This window comes from Ananas comosus, linkage group 4 (genome assembly GCF_001540865.1).
Source record: "Ananas comosus cultivar F153 linkage group 4, ASM154086v1, whole genome shotgun sequence".
NCBI lineage: Eukaryota > Viridiplantae > Streptophyta > Magnoliopsida > Poales > Bromeliaceae > Ananas > Ananas comosus.
Genome location: NC_033624.1, coordinates 3,889,437 through 3,902,306, shown reverse-complemented (window position 1 = coordinate 3,902,306; position 12,870 = coordinate 3,889,437). Strand labels below are relative to the sequence as shown.

Below are 12,870 nucleotides of genomic sequence, written 5' to 3'. Positions count from 1 at the left end.
TAAAATAAAATAATTAAAAAAATAAAAAAAGAAGAAGTGTTAGAACTTTTGGAAAAAAAATTAATTTTGAATTAATTACAATAATAATGTAGAGGGTGGCAATCCAGCTGCGCGCGTTCGCAGTCAGCTCATGTTCAGCTCGAAATGAGCTCGAGATCGAATCGCGTTTAGTCAACGAGCCGAAACACGAAGCTGAATTTTCGGCTCGTTTAATAAACAAGCGAATACGAGCTGGGGTCAGCTTGCTCGTGTTCAGCTCGATACAAGTTCGAAATACATATATTTTATATTTATATAATTTATTTAATTTTTATTTATATATATAATATATATTTATTATTTAATTTTTAGCAAAATAAATAATATAAATGCGAGCTCAATTATAAAAAGATTCATTTATATGTAAAGTTTTAACTATTAGATCAAAGTCTAGGGATAAGATTTTATAAATTTATTTTTTATATATTTTAATCTAATCCTTTTAACTATTGTTCGTTGGCCAGCTCGTAAGCTAGCTCGTGTTCGGCTCGTTTACACCCTAGTATATGTAATGTAATATTTTGGGGCTTAGGGTTTAGGAATCAAAACATGACAAATAGTTCACAGTATTCAACGTAATACGGTCACGAACCATATAGCAATCACGTGACGTTTGCGTGACGGAAATATGACTAATTTTACAATATAAACTTTCTAGGACTGTTTATAAAAAAAAAAAAATTCTGAGGTGACTAAATGCCAAAAAAAAGCTCAAAAAAAAATCTTTTGTACTAACGACCTTTTTCAAGAAGATTCTCCTCTATTAAAAAAAAAAAAAATTTAACTAACTCTGTTTCTCTCCCTAAGCAGAGCGATGCACGTTTTGATTTAATCCTAGCCGTCCACAGGATGACCCTATTACACAAGTGGATCGCTAGTAGGAACCGCAGTTACGGAAGCTCTGGTTGCGTTGCGTCATAGTTCACATCTCTCTCTCTCTCTCTAAATCTAGAAGCTTCTTGAATCCTATCCTAACCCTAACCCTAACCCTAACCCTAACCCGAATCCGAACAATTTGCTGATCTGAACCCTAACCCTAACAATTTGCTGATCTCTCTCCGTTTGGACTCGTCCGGGATTGCAACCGCAAGCTTCCCAACCCCGCATAGTAAAAGAATTGGGTTCTCATGGAGCTTCGGATTGATGTAATCATGGTGCCTGGAAAAATTTTGTTCGTGGCATCAAGAAATTAGGATCTTGGCATGCTTTTCTTGAGTTTGGATGGAGTATAAAGAATTTAGGATTATGGTTATTGCATGATTCGTTGGCCAACCGTATAGATTTAGCAATTCCATATTGGTGGTAATTATTGTGGATTTTTTTTTTTTAAGCACAAAATGAATGCTATCTAATGTTTTTATAGTTACTGTTTGAATCCTGTTGTGCTCCTTGCGACATGTAAGATTTTAAATCTTTGTTCCTCTTTCCATAATAAATCTTTCAGCTTTGCAGAGCCTTTTTCTCAGTTAAGTGTCCTATTTTATGTCATATGATCTATATCTTTGATATTCTTTTCCCATATTTATGTATTTTACATGGTTACATTTTCGTGGTTATGATGTGCGCAAACCCTGTTTTCCCTCTACCAAATGCTGAAGACTTGAAACCTTGGTTATGTATTCGTAGTTACATTTCGTGGTTATGAAGCATCTTCATTTCCCTGTTTTCCCTTTATTAAATAAGCATGGTTACATTTTTGTGCTTATGATTTTCAGTAATGCCTAGTCCGAGCTTTTCAACTCACAAAATTCAGGCTTTCAGGGTGAAACTTATCTCTTATATTTGTGGACAACTAATTAAATGTATTGCTGAGAATTCGCTTAATTTTAACAATTGTTTAATTTACTAATTCAGTTTACAAGACACTCCTATTTTCTTGTCATTGAGAACCAGATTTAGAAAGATAAATTTTCACGGACAAATAGGTGAAGTTGTTTATACTTCTTTATTTTTAGCTTAAGGCTTTAAAATATGCATTGAAAATATTTATTCATATATACAGCCCTATGAAGTTTTAATTATCATATAGACACCTTGAGAGCACGGTTTGTTACAAATACACCCTCATATTAAGTTATATTAAGTTGAGGAGTCGTCAAATGAATTATGAACACTCTGCCTTTTTTTTTTTATGCTTAACGATCCCAGACTAAACCATCTTGTAAGAAATCTATTTCTTTATCCCGGTATGTTTTCATGACCTAAAGTTAGTTACACCCTCTAACTAGAAAAAGGAGGTTGATGACTTTTTATCTGTTGTGAATGTATAAGTAATTTGATGTTCCAATGGGACATCTGCTGCTTTAACCATTTTGTGAGAATTCTGTTTCTCTTTTGTACTAACACCATTGAGATTCCATCTTCCTTTTTTTTTTTTTAAGTTGGGTTTGGTTGGGGTCTTGGAAGTGTTAGTAATTTTTTATTTGTAGATGCCACTTTTTCTGACAAGCTTTGTTCTAATCCTCAAGGTGTTAATTTTCTACTCCTGACTACACACGAGGGATATTCTAGCTTACGTCAAGCTTGAAACATGATTATATCCATGTTAAGCATAATTATCCCATATTCTGAAGATTTCTAGACAATTTATGTCTATGGCATACTATTTTCTGTTGCTTATGATAACTGAGCATGAGCAGAAACAGATTGTATTTTCTCACAAAATTTGTTTTAAACCAGCCGATCGAAACCAATCACTAGTATTCGAAGCTGTTGTCCTCTAGCCTAACATGAATACCATAGTAGATTTTAAATCATAAGATGTTTTTAATTGCCTCATTGAGCACACCCTGGTTAGTGGCGGTTTTGTTTCTAAATTTATGGCCTAAGATTGATAACGAAAATTTCCTGGATGGTGAAAGAGGTGGTTTGTTGTGTTGTACATGGAGGGGTTGAACCGTTGAAGATTGGTTAAGTTGGGATTTAAGCATTTATTCTGCAAGCTCTAAGGAGCTGATTGAAGATATATTGCATGCGATTTTATTTTGCAAAATGAAGCAACCTCTTAACCGATGTCCTTTGTTATATTGAATTTGTTATATCGAATCATGTTAATATGCTAATGGATGGGCTTATGCCTCAGGCGTATTAGTTGCACTTTCTTGACTGTAGGTATGAAATGCTGGTAATCCTTTTATATTCATTGAAGGAATAGTTAAAGGTCAATTATCTGAGCAGTAAACTTGTAGTTTTATAGATGCCGGCTAGAGGCTTTTCCTTTTTTTGAAAGTAATGGTGGATATAGTATGTACAAAAAGATGGGAGTTCTTTTAACAGTATACGTGCTAAGGAAGTTAGATAGGATGTATATTTTTTGCATTAAACGCTGGAGATATTGATTTGTCTCGTGATATATGGGACCCTGGCTATTACAATATGCTGCTTGTTATTGTACTAATTTTGTGTTTTGATTCAAGAACGGAAAATTTTAACTTTATCTCTATGGAAGCACAGAAATAACAAAGAAAATATATTGCTGATAAATTCTAATGATGCATTCTAACATACTGATTTTTACTTTGTGCTTTGATTTTTGGCATTCCCGTATTGGTAAATCGTACTGTATTTTATATGACTTGCTATTATCTGATTATTTCTTCTTTGGCTTCTTTTTTAGTGCTGTGCTGATTTCTTTGCCCAGACAGGCTAAAACTGTTACAAAAGCACTAAAATAGAGCGAGTAGAAGCTAAGCACACATCAGAGCTGAATATCTCTTCCATATTCAGGTACAAAAATAATCGTAGATATTTTTTTTCCCTTTTTTTGCTGAAGCCTATTGTGTCCTGTATGCTTGTTGGTAGTTCCATAGCTTTTGTCACATTATTTTATTTATTTTTTATTATTATTATTATTTTCTTAGATATTTCCCTTTCAATTATTTAAATTGCAGAAATACCCCATCACAGTGGTATGCATGCTTACCCCCTCAAAACTTATTTATTTGTCACTGTACCTCTGGCAAAATCACTTTTTTACATATAGATGCAAATACAGTTTCTGGGGCACTTATGCCAACAACTCGAGAATTTGTGCAATTTCAGGTATATGCAGGGATATATAAGCGATGAACCCATATAAAATCTAAAAATTATTTGGACAATGTGACTAATAATCTGGTAATAACTACACAGGGTAGCATACAAGTGATTTTGTTTGGCTGGTGTATTTCTTGGCCTTACTGATGAGTCTTTGTGCGTGGTCTGTAGTGACACTAAATGAACATTTACATAAGAAGTTTTGCGACCTTTCATCAGTTTTGGCCTCTATGCATTTTAGGGCATTTCTGGCTAGTTATTGCTTGCATAATATATCTGCATATCTGTAAGATCTGTCATACTTTATTGTTCAGAATGTTGTGATATTTTGAAAACATGTAAACCAAATCGAGTTGTATCTGGTTACAAGATAGAATAAGAAATGATTGTGTGAGGGAAGTTAGTACTTATATACAGGCCAAGTTCCATGAAAACAGATTTAGATGGTTTGTCGGTGTGCAACTTAGACAATATAATGCACTGGAAAGGAGGGGAGGTTTTGCCTAAGTAGGAACAAATTGCAACACTGATCTCTGAAACCTTTTCTAAGTTTAACCTAGGCATGTTGCTGTAACCTTTTCTAAGCTTAACCTAGACACGTTTTGATGGAAAGGACTCCAACAATAAAACAATTCACTAAGCCTTTTTTCCCATGTACCAGCACATGATGGCACTAAATATTTATTTTCTTTGGCACCAATAAATTCTAATTGCTTTTGACCAAGTTTTCAGAAAAAGGGAGACGGGATGACCAAAAGTTACATTAGGGCATGTAGTGTGAAAATATAAATTAGACTTGGCTTGACCGAAAAGAATGTTTGTTCAAGACACTGACTCGAAGAATTGATTCATATAGCAGGCTCCAAGTTGTTTGAACCCTAGGCTTAATGGTCACTTGTTAAAACATTTTGTACACCACTAAATCAACTATTACAAAGTAAAAGTTTGCATAATATTGGGACATTCTCATGCATGTTTGATCATAAGATTATGATTAGGGCGTCTTCAAGGTTTGTTTGGGCTTTGGAGGAAGTCATGTATACTAACTTGTTTTGCTCTCATGTGCAGTCTGCATATGCTGGTCTGCATCTGTAGAATCTACTTTAGTACAGTATAATTTTGCATGATTTATATTGAGGTGCGTCACACCATTTCATGGTTAATTATGAGGCTTAGTAAATGTTTTATTTTCCCTTATTCTTCTGCATACAAGCACACAACTATCATATAGTGTTACCAAACCCTACTTGCTTTACAGATCAAGCTCAAAAGGCACGCGAGCACACTAAATGGAACTTGACCTGTTAAAAGAAGCATTTGACCGAGTTGCCAAAAAGCAGAAGCAATCATCCTCCAAAACACTAGATATTGTCAACCAGATCGAGAAAGAAATCGAGCAAGCAATCACGAAAATACAAACCACCTCCAACCACACTTCCGTCCTCACCGAACTAAAGGACAAACTAAATGAGCTGGCCCCAATGAACCAACTCGACAGCAATCAGAAGGATATCAACTTGGCACTCGCCAAGTACACCAAGCTTCTCGAAAAATGTTTTCAACCCGACATCTCCAGGGCTTATAGGAATGTGGATACCGATCCGCATGTATTAAACGAGATAATCTCCACTCACTTCTATCGACAGGGCCTTTTCGATCTCGGTGACTGCTTCACAAACGAAGCCCGTGAGCCAAACGCTGCTTCTTTAAAACTTCCATTTGTCGAAATGTACCAAATTCTCGAATCCATGAGGGAACGAGACCTTGAGCCTGCTCTCGCTTGGGCTGCCAAGAACCGTGGCCCACTTACCCAAAACGGGTCAACTCTTGAGCTGAAGCTCCACCAACTACAGTTTGTTGAGATATTAAAGAAGGGCAATCGTGACGAAGCTCTCAAGTATGCAAGAACACACTTAGCTCGTTTTGCCGCCACCCACAAAGGTTCAATCCAAAAGTTGATGGCATGTCTCTTGTGGGCCGGGCGGCTTGACCAGTCACCCTACACCGAGTTCACAGCCCAGGCCCAGTGGGAAGAGCTGGCCCACGAGCTGGCCCGACAATTCTGTGGACTTTTAGGGCAATCCTATGAATCTCCGCTCGAAGTTGCAATATCTGCAGGGGTGCAAGGGCTTCCGACTTTGTTAAAGCTGAGTACAGTTATGGCTGGAAAAAAGGAGGAGTGGCAGAACATGAAACAGCTCCCAGTGGCACTCGATTTGGGAAGGGAGTTCCAGTTCCACTCAGTGTTTGTGTGTCCGGTTTTACGCGAGCCAGCGAGCGAGGAGAACCCTCCGATGCTGCTGCCATGCGGGCACGTGCTTTCTAAGCAGTCGATCGTGAAGCTCTCGAAGAGTAGTACGAGGCCTTTTAAATGCCCATATTGCCCCTCGGAGGCGACAATTTCGCAGTGCAGGCAACTGCATTTCTAATGCTAGTGTTCAAATCAGGTCTGGTTTTTTACTTGGAACGGATTTATGTTCTTCTAATGGTAGGAAGTGTCAGCCATGTTCGAAAATTTCCTGGGTATCTTGTTGGGCATTTGGGTAGCATGAATAATTGCTTATGCTATGATTTGTGTACATAAAACCATGTCGTACGAAAAGAAGTATGTTTTCATATTACGAGTTACCTGTGAAATTAACTTTGTTTCTTACCTGGTAATCTGGTCGCAATTGCATTATCTTCGCTATGCAATATATTTGCTCGGGTGATGCCTTATGCAGTGTGGGAGATAGAATTGAATCTTGAATAAGATGTTTATTGATGTTAGAGAATAAGTACATGATAGGGATTTTCACATATTAATTTGGTGGGGTTTACTGACTCTCTTTCTCTCTCGTGTAAGTGGTAAAAGGTGTAAGTGGTAAAAGGTTTGATTGTTGACATCTGGAGTTTCAAGTTTCAAGTTCCAAGTTCCAAGTTTGAAATCGAGTTGTTTTGTATTTCTTGTTAGGTTTATTTCTAATAAAAATGACTGAAGCAGCTAAGCTGTTATCTTTCACTCAACGAAAAAAAAAACCAGAAAATGATGGGTTCCTATTATAAGGGGGGAAACAACATCCCCTTGTAATCTATAAATGTTTTAGAATTTCTAGGTGACATAATTTCAAAATTGAGGCATCCTTGATGGGAAGGAGCTAAAAAAAAAAGGGAATTGGTAAGCACCTTATAATTAATAAACCATAGCTCAACAAAAAGCACAAATTGTTAACATCATTTGGAAAATCCCCTGGTGTGGCATTTGATCCTAGCAGGCTATAGCATGCCCTATTAAATAAAAGGGGTATATAGGATATGCCTTTTAGAAACAGATGATTAAGTAGTTAACAGAAAAAAGGATTAGAAAAATGGCATTTGTTAATACTTGATGTAGCATCTAAATGATTGTTGATGTGGTTGATTGTGGGCTTTTAGAATAAGCGCTTTAAAAATGAAAAAGCTGTGGTGGCTTACCATAAAGCACTTAACTAACAGATGTTTCTGCTTTTGCCATTAGCCACAGTAACATGCATTTGTGTAGAGGCAACCAATTTTAATTTTTAAACACTATAGGGCAGTGCACTTTACATAATTTTTCACTTTTTATACTCTATTATTTTCTCTTTTTTTCTTTTTTTTTTTGTTCAAAGGCACTGTTCAACTACTACAATTTTTTTTTTTTTTTTTAATTCCCTNCCTATAATTTTATATAAAACTTGTTAAAGAATACGGGTTAAAAATGGCGGAACATATATTCAACTGATCTTGACATGAAAAATAATAAAATACATAAAAATAACAAAAAAGGAATTGAAAATAAATTAATAGAAATTGTTAATGAGTTTATCATAGAGATTCATTTTGCATTTTTTTTTTTACTATTTTACTAGTGCTTTTTAATAACGTTGTTAGGTTTTGTCTAAAACAATAAATTTGCTAACAGTAATGTAGAGATTGGTGAGGAAAAAAATAATTTAGCAATACAAAAGAAAATCATACATAATAGAAAAATAAAAAGAAATCTAAAATGTATTATAGATATATATTGATAAAATATATAATAATAATATGGTGTATGTTTTAAAAAACATAAGCCATTAAGCCATTAAGGTTTAAGTGAGAGTTTGCACAGTTGGAACCAAACAATTTCAATGGTGATAAGACACAAGTTGTAGGTTAAGATCTTTGAACCCAATAAATAATAATGAAATATTTTACGCATGTTACTTATAATACAGTGTCATACGTTAATTGATTTGTTTAGGGTTTAGGGTCAAGGTTTAGGGTTTAGGGAGTTATTGGTTTACTAATCAATTCCAAATTGTTAGTGAGTTATTGCTTTATTTATATTTCAAATTTTAGTTTTTTTCAAAAGTGACGAATAATAAAAATAGAGGTAAATAATTAAATGGCAGATCACTGGAAGGTCAACTGACGATCAGCAATATCGAAATAATAATTACTCACAAATTAGTGAAAGTTCCAAATTTGGTATGCATGAAACAATAATTAACTGTGATCCAAAACAAATGAAGTAAAAAAATAAGAAATATTAACCACACCAAAACCACTATAGCTACACATGATTTTTTTTTAAAAAAAAAAATTAGCCACTACTAAATGTCACACTGTCAAGTAACAGCTAGTAAGGAGATGCACTCACTCTAGCCTCTAGCCTCAGTAGCCTACACAAATGGTGGTGGGTGGTCCATCACTCTACCTTCTTTTTTTTTCCAATTACCAAGAATTTATCCTTGGTATCCAAAATTCCTCTATCCTTGATCTTAGCATTTAATGCAATTTTTATGATATATATATACCACATAACAACAATTACTTTTTATTGTTTTTCTTTTTTTAATCTCCTCTTAGTAGTATATACACATGTGCTCCATGCATTTACTGCTAACTAACCAATTCAAAGATCCAATAATTATTGTTATTTGTATTGTTTTAGTTGTATTGTTTGCTTATACTAACATAAGCAAAATAAGGAGTCTTTCTCTGCAGAATATTTATGCATGTATCTAGTTTCATTGAACTACACCAATCAATCTAGTAAAACAAGAAAGGAATCAAGTTGCATATAAATATAATGCTTCTCATTCGTTCATTTGTCGCGTACGCGTGATGTAGTCCTATGTCGATCATGTGCCGCGATCGATATATGGTCCCCTTCTATTCCTCGGTGCGAATAATAACAAGTATATATATATATATATATATATAGGGAGATAGTATAGGATGATACATGAGTTTTATTTAATGGCTTATTGCTCTCTCACAGGCTGTGTTGTTTCATATATGGAGGATGAGGGAGGACCACCACTACTAAGATAACACTAGCTAGTGAGGGGGCAAAGGGAAACTCATTTATATATGGACCACCAAAGTTTTTGTGACATATTATAGGGTTTCTCTTGGTGCTTTTTTAGGGCTTCTTTGAATTTGTTTCACCACTGAATTGGCAATTCAAGGACAAGTGATGGACATACTAGGGAGTTTTAATGAAGATGCATGGGTACATAAGTATCTTCCTAATTTGTTCATATATACTACTAGCCCATGCATGCATGTACTACACATCTTATATATAGTTAAATTGCACACTAATTAAGGACCACTTACTGTAGTTCAATTTTCTATCTATCTAGCGACGATATTGCGATGGTAATTAAGTTTAACATTGGAGTTGATTACTACAGTGCATAGTTTTTCAACTTGAGGAGGGAATTTTGATTAAAAGAAGCCTACAAATGTGTGTGGACAAGTGCAGCAAACAATATTGGCAAGTGTTGTACCAGTTATTTCGTGAGTGGAAACAAGAAAGGTATATACAAGCAGGGGATGATCACTTGAATGAATGGCTTTATTGAGGATAGCTTTTAGAAGAGAGAGAGAGAGAGAGATATATATATATATATATATATATATATATATATATATATATATATATATATATATATATATAGTAGATCTTGTGTGCTATTAGGAGTATGGAAGCCTTCGTGCTCCTAAGCCATTTTTTATGATAGGCTATTGGAAGCGACGATCGGCTCCGTTAAACTTGATCTAGCATATTTGAACTATTTAAAAAATGAATTTTGCGATTTTTCGATATCATTTACCCAGCGATCGAAAGGGTTCAAAATTAACGGTTGAAAATAAAAATCTCATTAAAAGTGATGATATAGTACTAAAATTTTCGATCAGACATTTTGATCTTATTGTAGATAGTACAAAGAATTTTCTATCAAATTTTCATCTGATTTGAATACTTCTACACCGTTAAACTTGCAAACCACATACATCAACCATTAAAAATTATTGATTTTGAATCCTTTCGATCATTAGGTAAATGATATCGAAAATTTGCAAAAATTATTTTCTAGATACTTCAAATATGCTAAATCAAGTATATATATAGTTAGGGCTACTATACTCAGTATAGGCCTCTTTGTACTTATAAATTTTCAGCCGTTGGATGGAAGAATGTGCAGTTAGGATGATAGTAGTTTTTTAGAATTGAGTGGGTGCTTGATTGAATAGTATAATCTAATGGGTGAAAATGTTTAACAATATAGATCCAACAACCGAAAATTTATGATACAATAAAACTTATACTCATAAAAATATAGTAGTCGGACTATATATATATTTATATATATATAGAGAGAGAGAGAGATGTATATGCACACACAGATGAATGCATGCCTGAATTGGACCACCTAAGTACTTGTAGCTTCTGCTTGGAGAAGAGCCAATTCTGATTTGTTTTGTTTTGTTTTTTGTTTTTTGTTTTTATTTTTGGGGGGGTGCTTTGATGGTGTACTTTTGTTTCCTGAAAGTAGTGTACTGTTATTTCATTGAGAGAATCTTTATAATGGAGTGCTCATGCTATGCCATTGACATGACTAGTCTCATAACTTAAGAAAAATGAGGTACTATTTGCCAAAAAAAAACAAAATTCAAAAAGAAAAGCTAGCATGTCTCTGCAAAGAGCAGCTCTGGAAGAGTGGAAGAAGGTCCTTGAAGTTTGCTGCAAACAGATTGAGCTGTCAAGCAGTAAATAACTTTTGTCTATTATATATATATATATAAAATAATAAATTAATTTTCTGTTGATTTTTTTTTTCAATTGGGCTAGAATATTATTGGAAGTAAATAAGTTCTATTGCTATCGATTTATTTTCGATGATGAAGCCTTCGAATTGACTTATCGGCACTGTACGTTGAATATGATCTACACCATTTGAAGCGTATAGAAATAAAATTTTATGTGTTTCACCCTATTTAAACTTCTATTTGTTTGGTTCGAGTTATTTTATTCAATTAATAGAGGATTTTGTTAAATTTCTCGAGATTTTGCCCTATTTCATGGCTCTAATTGTGACAATTCTATGATTTAGAATAGTCCTATATATAAGGAATAATAGGGTTAAAAAATTCTAAATTCGGTTATAATATTTTAGGTGGCGGTAAAGTCCAAGAAGTTAAGAGGTTAAGCGTATTAAGATTAGAGTAATTCTAAAATAGATGATCTTTCTAAAAAACGGGTGTCATAGTTGGTATTAAAGACTGTGATGAGTCTCGACTAAATTAGAGTTTGAATGACAGGTTAAGCCACGATCTAGGAATAGCATGCTAAGACAAGATCTGAATGACGAAAACATATACATCAAGTTGAGAGAAAGTAATGTTCGAGGCCCTATTTTTTAATATTGTAATAGTGCGTGTGTGTGTACGATATTTCGGTCCAGTTTTACAAATATGCTAAGATTGCAACGATCAACGTTGTAGATGTTAAGAATCTGATTGTACGTAATATTTCATTCCGCTTGCAGCAATTGATAGGTTTGGACCAAAGCAAAGTGAAATTATAAATGAAATTTGCCCTAACTTTAAAATTGGAAGTAGAAGTATATATATCTACTACTAAGCTTTGATCTATTGGATTAAAGTAGATTTAAACTTGCATGCCACTCATAATGAAGAAAACTATCTTAGGTATTAACAATAGATGATGTTCATTCACAACCTTTTCAATCACTTGGATAGTTTTAAATGTGAGTAAAAAATTTCTTCTGCTAAAGATTATTAAGTAGCTCATCCTTGTTGTGACAAATGCAAGTGATATATGAGTACACAAGCTAATAAATCAATTACCTTTAACTCTTGCTCATATTGTTTTTATCTGTTTCAACTTATATAATATCTCTTTTCCCATACCTTTCAACTTTCATATATATTTTTCGAACGAGAGTAGAGAGAAAATGCGAAAGTCAAAACATCTATTGGATGTGTAAAATTGTGCTCAATCGATTGACCCTTCCAGTAATTGTTACAAAGAAGACTTTTTTTTTTTTTTTCTTTGTCACCACGAGACCCATCCTAGTTTGAATTTTGGTTGGCCTGTTTCTGCGTCCAAATTCATTATCTTCCTCCTCTTTCAAGAGAAAAAGTGTCCTTGTTTTTTTTGTCAAACTCTAACTTATCTATCTAATGAACTCATTACCATTACTAAACAGCTTAGTTAGTTGATAGTCTCCTGGTCAAACTCCATAGTTTGATGCATACTAAGCAATTTGGATTTAAACATGTTGGGATCGTAATTTAACTCTGATCATTATTGATCAATTGATAATATTATTGGATTCGGCCAATTCTATATATATACTGCGAAATTTGTTAATCGAAAAGAGTACATACTAACTGCAATGACATACACCATAAATATAGTGAGAGCCACGTATAAAACTCCACATCGCTCATACTCTTTGATGAGGACCTCAAGACTAAAATTAGTAGAGTTTATCT

The 12,870-nt window shown here is 34.1% G+C and overlaps 1 protein-coding gene across 2 annotated transcripts; it reads left to right on the top strand.

The window, feature by feature from the left end:
• On the top strand, positions 2,431 to 6,735 carry LOC109709713 (protein RMD5 homolog A-like). Of its 2 annotated transcripts, XM_020232042.1 has the most exons (3): positions 2,431 to 3,765; positions 5,143 to 5,212; positions 5,333 to 6,735. In XM_020232042.1, exon 3 carries the CDS (start codon positions 5,364 to 5,366, stop codon positions 6,501 to 6,503), a length of 1,140 nt encoding a protein of 379 aa, XP_020087631.1. In that variant the 5' UTR covers positions 2,431 to 3,765; positions 5,143 to 5,212; positions 5,333 to 5,363; the 3' UTR covers positions 6,504 to 6,735. The 2 variants fall into 2 exon arrangements, with proteins under 2 accessions (XP_020087631.1, XP_020087630.1); XM_020232041.1 differs by lacking the exon at positions 5,143 to 5,212 and having other exon boundaries at positions 2,435 to 3,765.

Coding starts and splice junctions, on each gene's coding strand:
- LOC109709713 (XM_020232042.1), top strand. CDS start 5,364: ATGGAACTTGACCTGTTAAAAGAAGCATTTGACCGAGTTGCCAAAAAG.